Source organism: Capricornis sumatraensis, chromosome 16 (genome assembly GCF_032405125.1).
Source record: "Capricornis sumatraensis isolate serow.1 chromosome 16, serow.2, whole genome shotgun sequence".
Lineage (NCBI taxonomy): Eukaryota > Metazoa > Chordata > Mammalia > Artiodactyla > Bovidae > Capricornis > Capricornis sumatraensis.
In genome coordinates, this window is record NC_091084.1 from 20,153,656 (window position 1) to 20,177,176 (window position 23,521).

General features: G+C 40.7%; 1 protein-coding gene across 1 annotated transcript in view; it reads right to left on the reverse strand.

Moving 5' to 3' along the window:
• The window catches only part of EXPH5 (exophilin 5), a 91,903-nt gene that overhangs the window by 32,033 nt on the left and 36,349 nt on the right, over positions 1-23,521 (reverse strand). The window contains exon 2 of the mRNA XM_068989016.1: positions 1,094-1,254. Within this exon, the coding sequence (XP_068845117.1) occupies positions 1,094-1,254 (161 nt within the window). The remainder of the gene's footprint in view (positions 1-1,093; positions 1,255-23,521) is intronic.

Sequence of the window (23,521 nt, forward strand, 5' to 3'; positions counted from 1 at the left end):
TTCGTTGGTGCATGGACTGTTCTCTAGTTGTGGTGAGCAGGGGCTACTCTCTTGTGGTGGTGCACAAGTTTCTCACTGCGGTGGCTTTTCTTGCAGAGCACGGGCTCTTGGGTGATCAAGGCTTCAGTAGTTGCAACACACGGGCTCAGTAGTTGTGATGCATGGGCTTTAGATGCCCTGCTGCATCTGAGTCTTCCTGGACCAAGGATCAAACCTGCGTCCCCTGCACTGACAGGCAGATTTTTAACCACTGGACCACCAGGGAACTCCTCTTGTGCCCATCTTTGCATTAAACCTTCCCTTGGTATCTCTAAGTTTTTTGAAGAGATCTCTAATCTTCCTCATTCTATTGTTTTTCTCTATTTCTTTTCAATGATAACTTAGGAAGGCTTTCTTATCTCTGCTTGTTATTCTTTGGAACTCCTCATTCAAATGGACATATCTTTCCTTTTCTCCAGAGCTACATATATCAAGTCCATCATACTGTAATACTTTAGACATGCTGACATGCTGGTAGTTACAAAGTTAGAATGTCTATGGAAGACATTTGTTTGCACTCATTTATGGCATTTAAGTTACCAAAGTACCAAAAGTGTGGAAGCATCTCTACCACCTGTTCTCCTCATTCTCTGTTCTCCTTTTCCTCCCCTCCTTTGTCTCCCCCTCCTTCTGCACCATCATTCCATTTATTTAAATGCTTACCATGTTAGGACTCAGTACTTTATACATGTTATTTTATTTAATTCTCAACAACCACCATATGATGATCATACCCATTTAAAGATGTGAAAATTGAGGCTTAAAGAGAGTCACATGAATTCTGATAGAACAGAGAGTAGAGAGAGAGAGTGGATATTTGAATCTAGCCCTTTTTGATATTGATGTCTGTGTTCTTAACCACTGTGCTATCTTGCATGACTATAAAAACACCCCCCCCCCCACCCCACCCAAGACATCACAGTACATTTTCAGTTCACTCTTTTTATTGTGAACTTTTTGTCCCTTATAATTTTAAAATAGTCCTAAACACAGATTGGTTAAATTGGAGATCCCATTGAACCCTTATCTACAACGAAGAGCCATAAGGTCTCACCATTTTCTGCCATCTCCTTTCTCAGCCTATGTGTAAGCGGTTGTTTTAACATTTGGCTAACATCTGTTTCATTACAAAACTTTTTCCTTTGAATTTCTTCAAACCATTCACCAGTCACTCCTTGAAGCCATCTGATATCCCTCTTTGTCTTCTGGAGTTTGCTGAAATAAAACAAAAATACACACGCTTTAAATTTCTTCACATGAAGTGCAAACTCATGTGATGGGTCAAACTTTACCTGGTGGAGGAGTTGCATAACCTGTAAGTCCAGTGGAAAATTGGCTCTAGCTGGAGTTTCCTTTTCACTACCCTACCATGTATATAGTTTGACTGTAATCATCTAAACACAATGACAGTCTAAAAGTTTTTCCTAGTAGTTGAAATAATCAAGTTGCTGAGGACATTGTGGGTTGAGCATTGTGCAAACCTGACCTAATAATGCAACTGATTGATAGATATTTTAATGACATGAAGAAACTAGAATATTCTAGTTCTGTTTACTCATTCATTTGTTTGTTAACAATCAGATGTTTATTGAGCAATGTTTACGCAACAGGTCCTATAACAGATGTAAGCAGCAGTTCTTGGTCGCTTAGTCATGTTCAACTCTTTGCAGTCCCATGGACTAGAGCCCACCAGGCTCCTCTATCCTTGGAATTTTCTAGGCAATATTACTAGAGTGGGTTGCCATTTGGGTCCTTATTTGCGCATCCAGTGGTCAAGAAGACAAGCTTACATAGAAAAAAGCTTACATTGCTAAATGTGATGGTCTTAGATAATGGAATTCTTTAAACACAAAATCACAAAAGCCTGTGATGAGGGCATGGCTAATGCTCAGTAGTAAGGGGAAAGTGTGATTTGAGCTTAATAGGAAAAGTCATCCAAAGCACAAATGTGTCTGACCCATACTTCCAGAATGTCAGAACTGAAATTCTGCTATTATTTCTTTTTCCTTCTCTCCTGTCCTTATCTACTTAGTCTTCTTTCAAATGAAAATGCTGCTCTAAGTTCTTAGTTAAATCATCAGTTGTGACTTTAAAAAAAAAAAAAAGCAGATCATTTGTTCCATTTGAGGAGGACCCTAGAACTGTTTGGAAATGAGAGATGTTTAATCCAGAGGGAGACTGTCCTGTACATAGGTAAATAAAGCAGGAAGGGGAGTCAGAAGAACCTAATGATAAATTTCATCAAAGGGTCAGGTTGACAAACTTCTGAAGAAAAAGCCACGCTTCTTGTTGGGCTCCAAGCTTGGGAAATTCTGCTGCTTTGGAAAGAATTTCTTATGACTCCAGAGTTGCCCTTTATCCAGGGTCCTTTGTGAAGCACAAATGTTAGAGACTCTGTACTCTAAGAAAGCAGTGTGCAAGACAGCTGCAGAATGGCTAATTTGGGGTTAAAGGCAGTGAACTGTAATGGTTGCAAGTCAGGTTCCTGCTTAGGGCTATGATACTGTCATCTTATAAAATAATCAAGAGGGAAGTCAGAGGCCATCCTGCCCAGACTTGTATTTTGAAAAGCATTAAGCAGCAATCATCACATCCAGTCCACATAATTTGCATTAGTCCCTTCCATTTTACCATTGCCACCCCTCTGACACATAGTCACTCCTGTCACTCTTACAGACTAAGAGACCACAAGTACCTGCTTCTAACCAGTACTGACTGCTGTCAACTTATCAATACCTTATTTATTACTGTCTCACTGTTTTTTTTTTTTTTGGCCATGCCACACCACTTGCAGGATCTTAGTTTCCCAACCAGGGACTGAACCCTGGATCCAGGGAAGTGAAAGTGCTGAGCCCTAACCACTGGACTCCCAGAGAATTCCCTAATATTCCATGTTTATACCTGACTTTTAGTGTCTCAATGCCCTCCCAAGTGATCAGACCACAACATTGAGCAGCACCCCTGCCCGTTTCTCAACACATCCTTCTCATTTCAGAAGATAGTTAAGCTACCTAACTTAGGAACTTTCTAGTCTTTATTTTCTTGGGCCTCAAAATCACTGCAGATGGTGACTGCAGCCATGAAATTAAAAGACGCTTGCTCCTTGAAAGGAAAGCTATGACAAACTTAGACTCCATATTAAAAAGCAGAGACATCACTTTGCCAACAAAGGTCTGTATAGTCAAAACTATAGTTTTTCCCAATAGTCATGTATGGATGTGAGAGTTGGACCATAAAGGATGTTGAGCACTGAAAAATTGATGCTTTTGAAATATGGTGCTGGAGAAGACTCTTGAGAGTCCTCTGGATTGCAAAGAGATCAAACCAGTTAATCCTAAAGGAAATGAGTCCTGAATATTCATTGGAATGACTGATGCTGAAGCTAAAGCTCCAATACTTTGGATTGCATTGCTAACTCAATGGACATGAACCTGAGCAAACTCCAGGAGATGGTGGAGGACAGGGAAGCCTGGCGTGCTGCTGTCCATGGGGTCACAAAGAATTGGACATGTCTTAGTGACTGAACTGAACTGAGCTCAATAAATATAACTTTGTTATTTTTTCTAAAGCCTCCATATAACACTGACTGTCTTTTAAAATTAGTCACACTTCATTTAATTTCATCTCAAGCATTCATTCTACACTCGCACTCAAATCCATCACCGCATGTTTCTTTTTAACATCTGGCCAGTGCAAGTCAGAAATTTGTACTTCTATGTGAATACTCTGTGTGAGTTTTACTCCAGGAAACAGATCTTAAAGAAATGGCCCTTCCCCAAAGTACATTAATTTAACTCAACAGTATGAAGTTGCTAAAAATTACTCCGGCAATGTAGTGTCCTGCAAAAATGCATGTGACATACCATGAAGCAGAAAAAACAAAGTACAACATTTTATCTATACTTATAGCTATGTGAAAAATAATGCACCTATTTGGACACACTAGAGAAAGAAAAATAAACACCTGATTCCTTAGAATAGAATAATTACAGGTATCAATTCCACTTTTAACTTCTATAAAATTATGTTTATTCAATAAATACATTTTTCTTTCATTGTGAATTTTAATTTATATGATCATTTTCCATTATAATTTTTCTTGTAGATAGAGAAAAATCAATCATATTTTCACAATCCTAATGCCATCAGTATTGCCCTTTTGATGTGATTTTTTTCCTCTGCATTTCTCATATGGTTGTAATAAAATGTATTAAATATGCACTTGTGGAAAGCCTCCTAGAGAGAAGATACAGAGATACAAAGGTGAGCAGAGCAGATATAGCTACTACCCTAGAGAGCTTATTGTTTAATGGAAGAGACAGATATGAGTCCAATAATGATATAAACATAAGATAACAAACAGTGGTATGATTTCTTCATTCAACACATGTCTGAACTCTGGGCAAAGATCAATGAATAAGTCAAGTCCTTGCCCTCATGGAATTTACAGTCTGCTGGGGTAGGAGTGGAGGCAAACAATAAAAAAATTAAGCAGATGTTATGAGAGCATATAACAAGGGGACCTGGTTTTGCGAGGCGGAAGCAAAGATTTCCTTAAGAAGATGACATATAGCCTGAAGGATGAAGCAAAAAGGTAGTGGGTGGACGGTTCTGGGAGAGAGCTTTCCAGGCAAAAGAGTAGTAGCTGTAGAGGAAATGCCCCCAAGGAAAGAAGACAGGAACTGAAACAAGGCTGGCCTGGCTGGAATGTGGAGGTGGAAAATAAGACTAACTAAAGGGGAGAGCTATGACCAGTGCGTGTTAACTTATATGCAAAGTACATCATGAGAAATGCTGGGCTGGAAGAAGCACAGGCTGGAATCAAGATTGCCAGGAGAAATATCAATAACCTCAGATATGCAGATGACACCACCCTTATGGCAGAAAGTGAAGAGGAGCTAAAGGGCCTTTTGATGAAAGTGAAAGAGAAGAGTGAAAAAGTTGGTTTAAAGCTCAACATTCAGAAAACTAAGATCATGGCATCTGGTCCCATCACTTCATAGGAAATAGAATTGGAAACAGTGGAAACAATGTCAGACTTTATTTTTCTGGGCTCCAAAATCAGTGCAGATGGTGACTGCAGCCATGAAATTAAAAGACGCTTACTTCTTGGAAGGAAAGTTAGGACCAACCTAGATAGCATATTCAAAAGCAGACGTTACTTTGCCAACAAAGGTCCCTCTAGTCAAGGCTATGGTTTTTCCAGTGGTCATGTATGGATGTGAAAGTTGGACTGTGAAGAAAGGTGAGCACTGAAGAATTGATGCTTTTGAACTGTGGTGTTGGAGAAGACTCTTGAGAGTCCCTTGGACTGCAAGGAGATCCAACCAGTCCATCCTAAAGGAGATCAGTCCTGGGTGTTCTTTGGAAGGACTGATGCTAAAGGTGAAACTCCAGTACTTTGGCCACCTCATGCGAACAGCTGACTCATTGGAAAAGACTGATGCTGGGAGGGATTGGGGGCAGGAAGAGAAGGGGACGACAGAGGATGAGATGGCTGGATGGCATCACTGACTTGATGGACATGAGTTTGGGTGAACTCTGGGAGTTGATGATGGACAGGGAGGCCTGGCGTGCTGCAATTCATGAGGTTGCAAAGATTTGGACACGACTGAGTGACTGAACTGAACTGAACTGAACTGAAAGGGGAGAGCAGAGAGGTAGCTGCTAGATCATGCAGACTTGAGGGTTGGGTTAATCAGTTTGACCATTAGTCCTGGAGCCGTGATAAAGCATGAATGACAGGGAAGGAGCATGACACATCAGATTTGTACTTTAGTTTTATTTTATTGATTGATTGATTGATTGACTTTTTGCTGTGCTGGGTCATTGTTGCTGGACAGGCTTTTTTCTCGACTAGTGGAGAGTGGGGCTATTCTCTAGTTGCAGCACACGGGCTCAGCAGTTGCAGCGCATGGGCTTACTTGCTCTGTGGCACATGGGATCTACCTGGGTCAGGGATTGAACCTGTGTCTTCTGCATTGGCAGGCAGATTCTTTACCACTGAGCCACTAGGGAAGTCCCCAGATTTGTACTTTAAAAAGATTTACCTGGTGGTCTGGTGGTTGGGAGTCTGCCCTCCAGTGCAGGGGCCACAGGTTCAATCCTGGCTGGGGGACTAAGATCTCACATGCCACAGAGCAACTAAGCCTGTGAGCAGCAGCCAGAGGGCTCTCATGCCACCACTACTGAGCCTGTGTGCTCTAGGCTGTGCTCTGCAACAAGAGAAGTCTGTGCACTGCAACTAGATAAAGTTCACATGGCACAATGAGGAGTCCACACACACACCACAGTGAAAACTCAGTGCAGCCAAAAAAAAAAAAAAAAAAAAGATCATCCTAGACTAAAAAGGAATCCAACAAAATGAAGAGGCAACCTACTGGATGGGGGTGGGGGTGGGATATTTGCAAATCATATTATTTGATAGGGGTTAATTACCAAAATATACAAACCATGCATAAAACCCAACAGCAAAAAAAGCAAAGTATATGATTTGGGCAGAGGATCTGAGCAGATATTTTTCCAAAAAAGACATACAGATGGCCAACAGGCACATGAAGAGATACTCAATACCACAAATTATCAGGGAAATGCAAATAAAACCACTTCTTACCTGTCAGAATGGCTATTATCAAAATAAGAAATGACATGTTGGCAAAGATATGGAGAAAAGGGAACCCTCAATGCACTATGTGTGGGAACACAGTTGGTGCAGCCACTCTGGAGACAATGTAGAAGTTCCTCAAAAAATTAAAAATAGAACTACTATGTGATCCAGCAATTCCACTTCTGGGAAACTAAGGACACTAATTTGAAAAGGTATATGCATTCCTGTATTCATTGCAGCATTATTTTCAATAACTAAGATAGAGAACAACCTAAGTGTCCGTCGATGAATGAATGGATAAAGAAGATGTGACTTCATACACACAGCCATAAAAAGAATGAAATCTTGATAAAATCTCACCATTTACTATGACATGGATGGACCTTGAGGGCATTATGCTAAGTGAAATAAGTCAGAGAAAGACTAATACTATATGACCTCACTTGTGTGTGAAATTTAAACAACAAAACTAAGTTGATAGATACAGAGAACAGATTGGTGATTGTCAGAGGTGGGGGGAGGGTGCCGGGGTGGGACAAATGGATGAAGGAGGTCAAAAGTTACAAAATTCTAGTTATAAAATAATTATGTCATGTGGATGTAATGTACAGTATGGTGACAATTGTTATTAATACTGTACTGAATATTTCGAAGTTGCTAAGAGTAGAGATCTTAAAAGTCCTCATCAAAAGAAAAGAAAGCTTATAACTATGTGTAGTGATGGTTGTTAACTAGATTTATTGTGATGATCATTTCACAATTTATACAAATATTGAATCATTATTTTGTACACCTGTAATGCTGTAAAATAATTTTAAAGGCTTTTTACATTAATAAATAATGTCAATTACACCTCAATAAATTTTTTTTAAAAAAATATCATTCTAGCAGCAGGTGGAGAAAAGATTCCAGTGGGGAACAGGAGAGAGTGGTCAGGGTACTTACAGGGGCGAGGAGAGAGAGACCCTGTTTACTTGGACAAGGAGAGTGGTGGTGAAGTAGAATAAAAGTAGAAAGTACTCAGAGCTACTAAGTGGGTGAAACTGTCAACCAAATGATTAAGTGAACTTGGAAGGTTATGGACACAGACATATCAAGAAAGATTCCTCAATTTCTAATTTCCATAGGTGCGTAGAAGAAGTCATTCTTCAGATAATACATATATAATCTTCAAAAATTATATATAAAACACCTTCAACATTACTTATTTTTGGAGCAACCATTAAATATTTGCATAATATTCAAACTACTATGATTTCTATCATTTATTTTCTATTCCTCTGGTATAGAACATTGTTATTTTCCTTATAAATACTGCTTAATGAACATCACTGCACATTGTCTATTTTCATAGTGCCCTGACAGGTGCTGAAGTAGAATTATCAGATCAAAAAGTCAAAGTGTGTTTATGACTCTTTATTTTTATTTTTTTCAAAATGGCTGCAGCAATATTACTCATGCCAGCAACGTGTAAGACTACTAGTGGTCATCCTTGGAAGACTCAGTTCAGTTCAGTTCAGTTGCTCAGTCATGTCCGACTCTTTGTGACCCCATGAACTGCAGCACGCCAGGCCTCCCTGTCCATCACCATCTCCTGAAGTTCACTCAAACTCATGTCCATCGAGTCGGTGATGCCATCCAGCCATCTCATCCTCTGTCGTCCCCTTTTCCTCCTGCCTCCAATCCCTCCCAGTATCAGAGTCTTTTCCAATGAGTCAACTCTTCACGAGTTGGCCAAAGTACTGGAGTTTCAGCTTTAGCGTCAGTCCTTCCAAAGAACACCCAGGGCTGATCTCCCATTTTGATTATTTTTACTTCCTAAATTTCATACTTTCAATTTAAAATGTGGGCAGCTATTTTTTCTTTTAAGAATTTTTTTCTCATCTTAAAAAAAGCTACATTTTGAACACTTTCCCATATGTCTGTTTACTAACTATATTTTGTGTTTTGGCAATTGTACATTTCATCAATTTCTAAATCAATGTCTCAGAGTTTTTCACTGTAATGTGAGAAAAGTTATTTCCCCTAGGTTTTTAAAATTCTAATTAAAATTTGAATGTTGAGCCATATAAACCTCATTCTCTCTCAAGGTTTAGAGTAGGTTAAAACATAATTAATCTGTAAGTCTATGCTAATATTTGTCTCTAAAAAATAAGAAATGAAATGTGGATAGTGGTTACATGTAGATAAAAGAAAGGGCATGATTTTGAAGAAATCCAGTGGCTTTTAAATCAGAAGTATTCCTACGTTGTCAGGAAAGTGGGTGAACATGTACAACCAAGAGTGAGAAAATTCAAGGGTAAGATAGTAGTTTTATTCTGAATTAATTAATTCTTAATTAACTGAATTCTGCCAGAGAATGCACTGGTCATAACAAAGACCCTTTTTCAACAACACAGGAGACAACTTTACACATGGACATCACCAAATGATCAATACCAAAATCAAAATGATTGCATTCTTTGTACTTGGAGAAGCTGCATCTAGATAGCAAAAACAAGACCTGGAGTTGACTATGGTTCAGATCATCATCTTCTCATGGCCAAATTCAGGCTTAAACTAAAGAAAGCGGGGGAAACCACTAGACCAGCCAGGTATGACTTAAATCAAATCCCTTATGAATATGCAGTGGAGGTGATGAACAGAGTCAAGGGATTAGATCTAGAAAACAGTGTACCTGAAGAACTATGGACAGAGGTTGTAATATTGTACAGGAGGCAGTGAACAAAACCATGCCAAAGAAAAAGAAAAGCAAGAAGGCAAAGTGGTTATCTGAAGAGGCTTGACAAAGAGTTGAAGAAAGATGAGAAGTGAAAAGCAAGGGAGAAGGGGAAAGGTTTAGTTCAGTTCAGTTCAGTCGCTCAGTAGTGTCCAACTCTTTGCGACCCCATGAACTGCAGCAAGCCAGGCCACCCTGTCCATCACCAACTCCTGGAGTCTACGCAAACCTATGTCCGTTGAGTTGGTGATGCCATCCAACCATCTCATCCTCTGTTGTCCCCTTCTCTTCCTGCCCAAAATCTTTCCCAGCATCTGGATCTTTTCCAATGAGTCAGCTCTTCGCATCAGGGGGATTGGAGTATTGGAGTTTCAGCTTCAACATCAGCACTTCCAATGAACACCCAGGACTGATCTCCTTTAGGATGGACTGGTTGGATCTCCTTGCAGTCCAAGGGACTCTCAAGAGTCTTCTCCAACACCACAGTTCAAAAGCATCAATTCTTCAGTGCTCAGCTTTCTTTATAGTCCGACTCTCACATCCATACATGACCACTGGAAAGACCATAGCCTTGACTAGATGGACCTTTGTTGGCAAAGTAATGCCTCTGCTTTTGAATATGCTATCTAGGTTGGTCCTAACTTTCCTTCCAAGAAGTAAGCGTCTTTTAATTTCATGGCTGCAGTCATCATCTGCAGTGATTTTGGAGCCCAGGAAAATAAAATCAGCCACTGTTTCCACATCTATTTCCTATGAAGTGATGGGGCCAGATGCCATGATCTTTGTTTTCTGAATGTTGAGTTTTAAGCCAACTTTTTCACTCTTCTCTTTCACTTTCATCAAAAGGCCCTTTAGCTCCTCTTCACTTTCTGCCATAAGGGTGGTGTCATCTGCATATCTGAGGTTATTGATATTTCTCCTGGCAATCTTGATTCCAGCCTGTGCTTCTTCCAGCCCAGTGTTTCTCATGATGTACTCTGCATATAAGTTAAATAAGCAGGGTGACAATATACAGCCTTGATGTACTCCTTTTCCTAATTGGAACCAGTCTATTGTTCCATGTCCAGTTCTAACTGTTGCTTCCTGACCTGTATACAGGTTTCTCAAGAGGCAGGTCAGGTGGTCTGGTATTGCCATCTCTTTCAGAATTTTCCACAGTTTATTGTGATCCACACAGTCAAAGGCTTTGGCATAGTCAATAAAGCAGAAATAGATATTTGTCTGGGACTCTCTTGCTTTTTCAATGATCCAGTGGGTATTGGCAATTTGATCTCCTGTTCCTCTGCCTTTCCTAAAACCAATTACACCCAACTAAATGCAGAGTTCCAAAGAATAGTGAAGAGAGATAAGAAGGCCTTCGTCATTGAACAATGCTTAAAAATAGAGGAAAACAACAGAAGGGGAAAGACTAGGGACCTATTCAGGAAAATTGGAAATACTGAGGGAACATTTTGCCCAAAAATGGGCACAATAAAAGGACAGAAACGGTGGAGACTTAGTAGAAGCAGAAAAAATCAAGACGATATGGAAAGAATACACAGAAGAATTGTACAAAAATGATATTAATGACCTGGATAACCACAATGCTGTGGTCATCGCCCAGAGCCAGACATTCTGGAGTATGAATTCAGGTGGGCCTTAGGAAGCACTGCTGTCAATAAAGCTAGTGGGTATAATGGGATTTCATTAAAGCTATTCAAAACCTTAAAAAATGATGCTATCAAAGTGTTGCAGTCAATATGTCAGCAAATCTGGAAGACCCAGCACTGGCCACAGGTCAATCCTTATTCCAGTTCCCAAGAAGGGCAATATTAAAGAATATTCAAAATATTGAACAATTGCACTCATCTCCCATGCTAGTAAGGTCATGCTTAAAATCTTGCATGCTAGACATCAGCATTACTCGAATCAAGAACTTCCAAATCATCTTACCTGTCTCCTAAGAAACCTGTATGGGAGTCAAGAAGTAACAGAACCCTGTATGGAACAACTGATTGGGTCAGGATTGAGAAAGGAGTATGACAGGGCTGTCTGTTGTCACCCTGTTTCTTTAACTTATATGCTGAGCACATTATGAGAAATGCTGGACTGGATGAGTTACAAGCTGGAATCAAGATAGTTGGGACAAACATCAACAACCTCAGACATGCAGATGATACCACTCTAATGACAGAAAGTGAAGAGGAACTAAAGAACCTCTTGAAGAGGGTGAAGGAGGAGAGTGAAAAAGCCAGCTTAAACTAAATATTAAAAAAACTAAGATCATGACATCTGGCCATTACTTCAAAAGGTGGAAGCAGTGACAGATTTCATTTTCTTGGGCTTTAAATCACTGCAGATGGTGACTACAGCCATGAAATCAGAAGATGACTGCTTCTTGGCAGGAAAGTTATGACAAGACAAAGCTATGACCTAGACAGTCTGTTGAAAAGCACTCTGCTGACAAAGGTCCATATAGTCAAGGCTATGGTCTTCCCACTGGTCACATACAGTTGTGAGATCTGGACCATAAAGAAGGCAGAGTGCCAAAGAATCGATGCCTTTGAACTGTGGTGCTGGAGAAGACTCCTCAGAGTCCCTTGGACACTGAGGAGATCAAACCAGTCAATCCTAAAGGAAATCAACCCTGAACACTCATTGGAAGAATTCATGCTCAAGATGAAGTGCCAGTATTTTGTCACCTGATGATGAGAACAGCCGACTCGTTGGAAAAGTCCCTGATGCTGGGAAAGACTGAAAGCAGAAGAGGGCATCAGAAGATGAGATGGCTGGATGGCATCACTGATGTAATGGACATGAACTTGGGCAAACTCCAGGAAATGATGAGGGACAGGTAGGCCTGGTGTGCTGTAGTCCATGGGGTTGCAAAATGTCGGACATGACTGGGCGATTGAACAACAACAATGGCATTTTGTTTACATATTACTAAAAAAGTAAACATAAATAGCTCTGGCCCTTGAAGTAAAGATAAACCAGTAATGAAACTATGAATGACATAAAAGTCTAAATACTTTGCTGCTGCTAAGTTGCTTCAGTCATGTCCAGCTCTGTGCGACCCCACAGACAGCAGCCCACCAGGCTCCCCTATCCCTGGGTTTCTCCAGGCAAGGACACTGGAATGGGTTGCTATTTCCTTCTCCAAGGTATCAGTAATTTAACTCCTTAATGTTATATACCCACAAGCCCTATGCTCTATAAAATAAATACAATCTGTATACTTATAGAGGTTGACTGAGCTTCTTACATTAAAAAGAGCACACCAATTATAAACCCATTTATTTACTTAAAAAATAAAATATCAAATTAGCTCAACACTAGCAAAAAAAAAAAAAAATCTGAACATGAAGCAGGGGTACCTTGATGTGTGAAACTTCAAAAGACACTGTTTTAAGTTTTCTCTGGCCTCAGTCTAAGAGATAATATTTGCTTGCAAGTAGAATTCAACCAATTTCATGGCCAGCCTGCACAGGGCTCTTTCTCATCTATTTTGGTTTGTTATATATTCAGCCAGTCATTTCAAGCACACAGTCCACCTTATGGCCAAGAAAATAACCTCAAGGTTACAAAAGACATGCATATAGACAAATCACCAGTATACAGCTTTTTTGCTTCATTAGCCCAGCTTGACTCAGCATATTACAAGGGACTGCTGTCTACACATGAAATTTATCTACCCCCAGGCTGATTAAGTTGACTAAAGGAAATCAGGTCTTTTCTTGCAGTCCCAGCCTTCTGTTCCAAGTCCAAATGCTCTTCCTTCATTCATAGGAATCAGTCTGTCATGTGCTGCCTTCAATTCCATTCTAGAGCCTGCAATGAGTCTGTCCTCCGAGGTTCCTCCTTCTATGTTAAATTTCTTTCCCTTTTTCATCTTTGAGTAATAAACCCATCTCCCCTGTCCTCTTCCTTATACTCCCCCACTGTGCCCCTGCTGACATTCGCCACTTACTGTTCTTTGCCCATGTTTTTCTGAGCAGATATCTGTCCTCATCTCTATTTTCATGACTAACTATGTACTAACCACCGAGAATATGTTCTTCATCTTGCGGTCTTTGGCCCCACTTGTCTGCTCTCTGAGAACCAAACCCTGGCCTGTTCTTGAGCTGCCCTCAGATAGTAAAAAGAGCATGGAATGAGGGTTAGGTTCTAGTCTAACGGGTGATCTTGGCCAAATATTCAACTTTCTTGGCTTTGTTTTTCTCACCTGTGAAAGATTCAGTGACACTGTAGGTTGTTTACAAAGCAGGCCTGCACAGTTCCTTACATGGCTGAAGGCATACTCCTTTGTGGAGTGATTTTGCCCCTCATCTGCCTTTTTGAATCTGGGCTGGCCTTATGCTTGCTTAGACCAACTGAATGTAGTAAAACGAAATTTGAGACTTTTGAGTCTAGGCCTCAAGAAGCCTTACAGCTTCTGCCTTCTCCCTCTAGGAATCTTGATTCTCTGGTCTGAAGAAGGCCCAGGCTAACCTCTCCTGGAGGATGCATTCATGTGTAGAGAAGGGCCCAGCCAGAGATGTGAGCAAAACTTCCTTAGACCATCTGGACACTGTGAAATGAAATATTTCCTGCTATATTGGTGGGCGAGAAATGTCACAGCCATCATGAATTCTGGCCTTCCAAATGTGAGTGAGGGCTCCCAAAAGGGAACACAATGCCTGAGATCCAGCAGATGCCATCACCCCCCATGGTGATTGCTGAGGAACTGGGGGAATGCCAGAGCAGTCTTTCACCACACTTGCCACTCCTTGTGGTGAACAAGGAATTAGGATGCAAACAATCAAGAAACAGGATTTGGCCCCAGATAGCTGAGGTACATACAAAAGGAATGAATTCAGTGAGCTCAGAGGCTTGCATCTTCTCATACAAAGAAGATAGGATGCTAAATTCCTGGTTTTCCTTACTTAACAATAGTCTTTGATGTTCAGACTGCCTGCCTCCTTTGTTACAAACTAAGCCTGCTCCCTCACCTGACTACTAGGAACAGTATCCTCAAGATAACTGAGAGGCTTCCTCCAGGGCTCAGAGTCCTTAACATTCCCCCCCAAATAAAATAACTCTCTACTTTCAGGTTGTGACTAATTTTTTAGTCGGCAACACCATCGAGCTGCCAGATGAATGGAGCCAAATGAGTGATCCCAGGCCAGACCAGGAGAAGCACCTAGCTGAGCCCAGAACAAAGGGCTGTCCCTTAGAATAATAAATGAATAGAAGTTATTTTAAGTCTTTAAGCTTTGGGATAGTTTGTACACAATATTTTTTTTAAAGGACACAGATAAGATTATTTGGAAGATATCTTCTGGCCTGAAATGTATAGTCAAACAACTCAGCATTCTCACATCTAATTAAATCATTGAGAAATCATATAAGAACTGAAAAGGGGCTTAAAGCATAATCAGGTCAAGCTCCCTGTCTTTAGGTGAAACAGCAATAAGAAGCAATAAGGGAAGATGCTGTGTACTGAACGCCCACCATTTCCCAGGATTCAGCAGTCATCCTCAGAAAGCTGCACAGGTATCACTGCCCTCATTTACAGAGACCAGCAGGCTGGGGCGGAAGAACTGGGATGGGAGCTCACGCCTCACTGGAAAGCTGGTGGCAGCCTGACCTAGCTCTCTGTCTCTGGGTACTATGAACCCCATTAATGAACGAGGCAACCAATACAAGCTCAAAGGGTCTTTTGCCAATTAAAAAGGTGACAATGTGTATTCAAATGTGATTGAGCAGAGAGCAGTTAGATAAATGTTGAAAGCAAACAGGTCCCCAAAGCCAGAAAACAGGAATTACAACGGCCATTTCCTAGTCAGAAAAATCTCCAATTTCTCAAAATAGTTCCCTTATCATTACCTCTTGCCAAGGGCATCAATTCCTCTTTTGGCTGTTTTCACCTCCCTTTTCATCTCCTCAGCACACATCTTTTACCTCTACTTGTCTTATTTCCTTGGTTTATATCGGTTTCCTTTCACAGCTGACCTATCTATCTTCTTACATCTTTTTTGCCTTCTGGGCAGCTAAGGATCCTGATCTCTATCAAGCCTCAACTTATTCACAGGGACCTGTTACAACATCCTCCCCAAACCCCCCACCTTATCATAGTCCCACTGGCTCAGTTATCAGTAAACCCTAGAATAAATTGCTCAATTACACTGAATCCGGTAAAAGTGTATTTGTCACTTGAATTAGAGGAGATCAAAGCAGCATTAAAGTTTTCCTCTCACAGAGGAATTCAAATACATTTTTGTTTTATATTGCCTAGCAACCACAACACAGAGAAAAGAAAAACCACAACATACGGGTGCAGGGGGTGGGAACTGTGTCCAAGTCAAAGCCTAAACATTGAATTAGTATAATAGCAGACATAGGATCAGTCTGTCCAAGCAAGGGCTTTTCCAACCCTGAAACCCCAAGGAAACTCACGATTTGGGGAGAATGTTGCCTTTTGTTTTCCTGCGCCAAAGCTGATATTTCCAAGTCTAGATTTCTCATCACTTATGCTCTAGGGAAAGCTTTAGGACAACTACTGTGAGTTCTCAGCCAAGAAGAGGCAGAATAAAGGATGCAAAAGCCCTTGTTCAGTGGCTATAACTGCAGCTTTACATTTCAGGGCCTGGCCACTCTTCTCTTTGTTTGCTCTTTTGAAAAGACTTTTTTTTTTAACAGCCACTGCCCCTGATATCAGAGTCTATTTTTTGGCTCAGCCCAAGGCCAAGACTCAGAAAGGGACAGGGATTAGGTAAAAATGGGCAGGTGTATTGGAAAAATGTGTCCTTTTGATCACAGTAAAGTTAAACCATAGAAGGGAGTCTGAGGAAGGAAGCTCACATAAGGAAAAGTGATAAACAAAGGCAAGCAAGAGATGACAAAAACAATAAACATTTAGAACTCTAAGAGTGGTAGGAAATAATGGCACCAGCATTCAAGCCAAGCTAGATAATAAAGCCCATTTAATATCCCTGAATGCCTGTGATTGATCCAACCTAGAATAAGACAACCTTCTCTATATTTTAAAAATTAGCCTGTGTAAATCTTCTTGAATGCTTATTCTCATGTGATACAAAGTCACAACAAAAGATAAAAATGATCTAAGTAATACGAAGGATGTGTAATTCCTTGACTGGTTCAGATCACAGTAAGTCATTTCTTATTGATTAGTCACCCTAAGGAAGGTGCCTAGAAAAAACCAGCTGTCCACACCAAGGCCTAAGAGTTTAAGTGCCATCCCCTCATTTGGCCTCATGGCTTTCTGTCTTTCTAGTTTTGTCTTATCTCTTTCTTAACCTATTTATGGAGTAGGAAATGGCAATCCACTCCAGCATTCTTGCCTGAAAAATTTCATGGACAGAAGAGCCCTGGTGGGTTACAGCTCATGGGGGTCACACAGAGTCAGACACGACTGAGTGGCTGAGCACACACACACAATCCATTTATACCTTTTACCTGAATCACCTGGGAAAGCATCCAGTGTCACCTCTATAATTGCCAAATCGTATTGAATAGCTTGTCAAGCTCATGTTTGCTTCACTAGCTATTAGCTCCTTGAGGACAAGTATTGTGTCTCATTTCTCTTAATGGATGCAGGGCCTAGCATGGTCTTGTAACCAAGCAGGACCCTGTGGGTACCTCTGTCAATGATTAACCTTCTCACCTGAACCTTTATTCATTTTCTTACTCAACACGTGTTCTCCTCAAGATTGAGGAGTAGCAAAGAAAAAGAGGATAATTATAACCAGGCAGGACACCATGGGACATTCCAAGGACAAGCCTTCTCTCATATCCTCTGCTTTAGCTCCTCTCTGAAGTACCTAGATAATAGTATTTGATGCACAGTTCCTAAGCTGTTTTGCAGATATTAAAAAAAAAAAAAAAAAACTCCCCCTTTCCAATAAACCAGTCAATCCTAAAGGAAATCAATGCTGAATATTCATTGGAAGGATTGATGCTGAAGCTGAAGTTCTAATACTTTGGCTACCTGATGGGAAGAGCTGACTTATTGGAAAAGACCCTCTTTCTGGGAAAGATTGGAAGCAAAAGGAAAAGGGAGTGGCAGAGGATGAGATCCTTAGATAACATCACTGACTCAATGAACATAAATCTGAGCAAACTCCAGGAGACTTGAGTTAAAGTAGGACATGATTTAGCGACTGAACAACAAAAACAACTCTAACAAATGGAAGATGTTACTACTTGAAAACCATCAGCACATAGCCCCAGACCTCCTGGAGCCTAAGAACTGATCATGTTAACCCCTGTGACACCAACCTGCTACCTCACCATCAGCCAATCAAGAGAATTGTGCACAAGCTGATCACAGACCCTGAGACATCTTTTTCCTCACCTGGCTTTTTAAATTGTGTTGTGGAAACCCTTTGGGGACTTTGGCAGTTTTAGGGCATGAGCCACCTGTCTCCTTGCCTGGCCTTGCTCCAAACTCTGACATTTCAGCTTGTTTGGCCTCACAGTGCATTGGACACACAAGCTTCCATTAACAGGCTCTTAGCTGGGATCAATCCATACATATTTGTTCAACATTTGGAGTAAGGAATGAGTTCTACACTCATCATTGTGAAGCAACTCAGTCAGTATTTGACATAAGTGAGAGATGTGATCCTGCACACACAAAACGTCATGTATGCAGGAGACTGGTTCAAGAAGGCAGAGTAGAAGGATGTGCGCTCATCTTCTACCAGAGCCCCCAAATCACAATTAACTGTTGAACAACCATCAACCACTGAAGAAGTGAAGTCGCTCAGTCGTGTGTGACTCTTTGAGACCCCATGGACTGTAACCTACCAGGTTCCTCCATCCATGAGATTTTCCAGGCAAGAATTCTGGAGGGGGTTGCCATTTCCTTCTCCAGGAAATCTTCCCGACCCAGGGATTGAATCCGGGTCTCCCACATTGTAGGAAGACACTTTACCATTTGAGCCACCAGGGAAGCTCTCATCAACCACTGGAACCAACCAAAAAAAGCTACCCCACATCCAAGGACAAAGGAGAAGCTGCAACAAAATGGTAGGAGGGGTAACAGTCACCATAAAATCAAATCCTGTACCCACCAAGTGAGTGACCCACAAACTTGAGAACAATAATACCAAGGAAGTTCTTGCACGGTTATGAAGGTTCTAGGCCTCACATCAGGCTCCCAAGCCTAGGGATCTGTCCAAGGACCTGGGAATCCCCAGGGAATCTGACTTTGAAGACTAGCAGGATTTGATTACAGGACCTCCACAGGACTGGGGAGAACAAAGCCTCCACTCTTAACGTAACATAAATAAAACATTGTGTGCACTAGGATCCAGGAGAAAAGAATACTGACTCCACAAGAGACTGAGCCAGACCTACCTGTGAGTGTCTGAGGGTCTCCAACAAAGGCATGGGTTGACAGTGGCCCAACACAGGGACAGGGGTACTGGTACAGCAGTTCTGGGAGATGTGTCTTGGCATAAGTCCTCTTTTAGGTCACCAATAGCCCTACCATAGAGCCTGTAGGCTCCAAACAACTAACAGGGAGGGAGACAGCCCCACCCATCAGCTGACAATTGTGTTAAAGGTTTACTGAGCAAGGCCCTGCCCACCAGAGCAAGACCCAGTTTTCCGCACAGCCAGTCCCTTGCAGCAGGAAGCTTGCACAAGCCTCTTATTCTCATCCACCAAAGGGCAGACAGAAGAAATAACTACAATTCCAGCAGCCTCTAGAACTAATACCACACTTACAGAAAGCTAACCAAGATGAAAACAAAGGAGTATGTCCCAGATGAAGGAACAAGACAAATCCCCAGAAAAACAACTAAATGAAATGGAGATAGGCAATTTCCCAGAAAAAGAATTCAGAATAATCATAGTGAAGATGATCCAGAATCTTAGAAAACGAATGGAGAAGATGCAAAATATATTTTCCAAAGACCTAGAACAACTAAAGAACAAACAAATAGAGATGAATGATACATTAGAAGGAATCAATAGCAGAATAACTGAGGCAGAAGAATGGATAAGTGACCTGGAAGACAAAATGGTGGAAATCAATGCTGCAAAACAGAATACAGAAAAAAGAACGAAAAGAAATGAGGACAGCCTAAGAGACCTCTGGGGAAACATTCAAGACACCAATATTTGCATTACAGGGGATTCCAGAAGAAGAAGAAGAAGAGAAAGGACATGAGAAAATATTTGAAGAGATAATAGCTGAAAACTTCCTGAACATGGGAACGGAAATAGTCAACCAAGTCCAGGAAGCACAGAGAGTCCCAGGCAGAATAAACCCAAGGAGGAACACTGAGACAAATAGTAATCAAACTGACAAAAATTAAACACAGAGATAAAATAGTAAAAGCAACAAGGGAAAAAAGACAAATAACATACAAGGAAAGTCTCATAAGGTTATTAGCCAATTTCTCAACAGAAACTCTACAGGACAGAAGGGAATGGCATAATATATTCTAAGTGATGAAAAGGAAGAACCTATAACCAAGAATACTCTACCCAACAACTGTCCTTCAGGTTTGATGGTGAAATCAAAAGCTTTCAAGATAAGCAAAAGTTAAGAGAATTCAGCACCACTAAACCAGTCTTACAACATATGCTAAATGAACTTTTCTGGGCAAGAAACATAAGAGAAGGAAAAGATCTACAAAAATAAACCCAAAACAATTAACAAAATGGTGAGAGGATCATGAAGTTCAGTCGCCCAGTCATGTTCATCTCTTTGTGACCCCATGGACTGCAGCATGCTCTGACTCTCTGGCCCTCACCATCTCCCGAAATTTGCCTAAGTTCATGTCCATTGCATTGGTGATACCATCCGGCCATCTCATCCTCTGACACCCTCTTCTTCTGCCATCAATCTTTCCCAGCATCAGGGGCTTTTCCAATGAGTCAGCTGTTCACATCAAATGACCAAAATACTGGAGTTTCAGCTTCAGCATCAGTTCTTTCAGTGAGTATTCAGGGTTGATTTCCCTTAAGATTGAATGCTTTCATCTCTCTGCTGTTCAAAGGGACTCTCAGGAGTCTTTTCCAGAACCTCTGTAATTCAACGGCATGAATTCTTCAGTGATCTGCCTTCTTTACAGTCCAGCTCTCACAACCATACATGACCACTGAGAAGACCATAGCCTTGACTATATGGACCTTTGTTGGCAGAGTAATGTCTCTGCTTTTCAACACACTGTCTAGGTTTGTCATAGCTTTCCTGCCAAGAAGCAAGCATTTTCTGATTTCATGGCTGCAGTCACCATCTGCAGTGATTTTAGAGCCCAAGAAAATGAAATCTGTCACTACTTCTACCTTTTACCCCTCTATTTGACAAGAAGTAATGGGGCAAGATGCCATGATCTTAGTTTTTTTATATTTAGTTTTAAGCCAGCTCTTTCACTTTCCTCCTTCACCCTCATCAAGAGGGTCTTCAGTTCTTCTTCATTTCCTGCCATTAGAGTGGTATTATATGCATATCTGAGGTTGTTGGTGTTTCTCCCACCTATCTTGATTCCAGCCTGTAACTCATCAAGCCTGGCATTTCTCATGATGTGCTCAGTGTACAGCTTGAACAAACAGGGTGACAGCAGACAGCCCTGTCATACTCCTTCTCAATCTCGAACCAATCAGTTGTTCCATACAGGGTTTTAACTGTTACTTCTTGACCCACGTACAGGTTTCTCAGGAGACAGATAGAATCGTCTGCTATTCCTATCTCTTTAAGAGCTTTCCACAGTTTATTATGATCCACACAGTCATAATAAGTCATTATGATCTGCACAAGAGGATCATACACATCAATAATTACCTTAAATGTAAATGGATTAAATGCATCAACCAAAAGACATAGACTGGCTAGGTAGATACAAAAACAAGACCTATATATATATGTTGTCTACAAAAGACCCACTTCAGACCTATGGACACTTTCAGACTGAAAGTAAGGGAATGGGAGAAGGTATTTCATACAAATGGAAATCATAAGAAAGCTGGAGTAGCAACACTCCTATCAGACAAAAAAGACTTTAAAACATATACTTTTATAAGAGACAGAAGGACACTACATAATGATCAAGGGTTCAATTCAAGAAGATATAACAATTATAAATATATATGCACCCAACATAGGAGCACCTCAATATGTAAGGCAAATATTAACATACATAAAGGTAGAAATTGACAGTAACACAATAATAGTAGGGTACTTTGATACCCCACTTTCATCAATGAACAGATCATCCATACATAAAATCAACAGGGAAATGTAGACTTTAAATGACAGATGAGATGGACTTAACTGATATTTATAGAGCATTCCATGCAAAAGTTGGGCTTCCCCAGAAGCTCAGTTGGTTAAGAATCCATCTGCCTGGAAAATCCCATGGATGGAGGAGCCTGGTAAGCTGCAGTCCATGGGGTAACTAAGAGTCAGACACGATTGAGTGACTTCACTTTCACTTTTCACTTTCATGCATTGGAGAAGGAAATGGCAACCCACTCCAGTGTTCTTGCCTTGAGAAACCCAGGGACACGGGAGCCTGGTGGGCTGCCATCTATGGGGTCACACAGGGTTGGACATGACTGAAGCGACTTAGCAGCAGCAGCAAAGCAGAAGATCCTGGTTCAATTCATGGGTCAGGAAGATCCCCTGGAGAAAGGACAGTCTACCCACTCCAGTATTCTTAGTCTTCCCTCAGTTGCCAAAGAATCTGCCTGAAATGTGGAGACCTGAGTTTGATCCCTGGATTGGGAAGATTCCCTGGAGGAGGTCATGGCAACCCACTCCAGCATCCTTGCCTGGAGAACACCCATTGACAGAGGAGCCAGGCAGGCTATAGTCTATGCGATTACAAAGAGTTGGACACAACTGAGTAACTTTCACTTCACTTCACTTCCATACAAAAGCAGCAGACTACATATTCTTCTCAAGTGCACCACTTCTGAAACTTTTTCCAAAAAGTCACAGAGGGAAGAAACTTCCCAGTTCATTTTATGAGGCCACCATCGACCAGATATCAAAGCCAAAGATACCACAAAAAAGAAAATTACAGGCCAATATCACTGATGAATAGATGCAAAAATCCTCAACAAAATACTAGCAATCCATATCCAACAATACATTAAAAAGATCATATACCATGATCAAGTGGGATTCATCCCAGGGATGCAAGGATTTTTCAACATCTGCAAATCAATCAATGTGATACAGGACATCAAAACACTGAAGAATAAAAACCATATGATCATCTCAATAGATGCAGAAAAAGCTTTTGACAAAATCCAGCACCCATTTATAATAATAATAAAAAAAAAACTCTCCAGAAAGTGAGCATAGAGTCTACATACCTCAACATAATAAAGACCATACATGACAAACCTACATCTAGCATCATACTCTATGGTGAAAAGCTGGAAGCATTCCCTCTAAGATCTGGAACAAGACAAGGATGTCCACTCTCACCACTTTTACTCAACATAGTTTTGGAAGTCCTAGCTACAGTAATAAGAGGAGAAAAAGAAATAAAGGTAATCCAAATTGAAAAAGAAGAAGTTAAATTGTCACTGTTTTCAGATAACATGATACTATACATAGAAGATCCTAAAGACACTACCAGGAAACTACTAGAACTCATCAATGACTTTGGTAAAGCTGCAGGTTACAAACTTAATACACAGAAATCTGTTGTATTTCTATACACTAACAACAAAAGATCAGGAAGAGAAATTCAAGAAGCAATTCCATTTACCATTGCTTCAAAAAGAATAAAATACCCTGGAATAAACCTACCGTAAGGAGACAAAATACCTGTACTCTGAAAACTATATGATGCTGATGAAAGAAATCAAAGAAGACATAGAAAAATGGAAAGATATACCATGTTTGTGGATTGGAAGAATCAATATTGTCAAAATGACTATACTAGGCAATCTACAGATTCAATGCAATCCCTATCAAATTACCAGTGGCATTTTTCACAGAAATAGAACAAAAAGTCTCAAAATTTGTATGGAAACACAAAAGACCCTGAATAGCCAAAGCAAAGAAAAAACAGAGCTGGAGCAATCAGGCTTCCTGACTTCACACTATATTACAAAGCTACAGTCATGAAATCAGTATGTTTCTGGCACAAAAATAGAAATATAGATCAATAGAACAGGATAGAGAACCCAGAAATAAACCTATG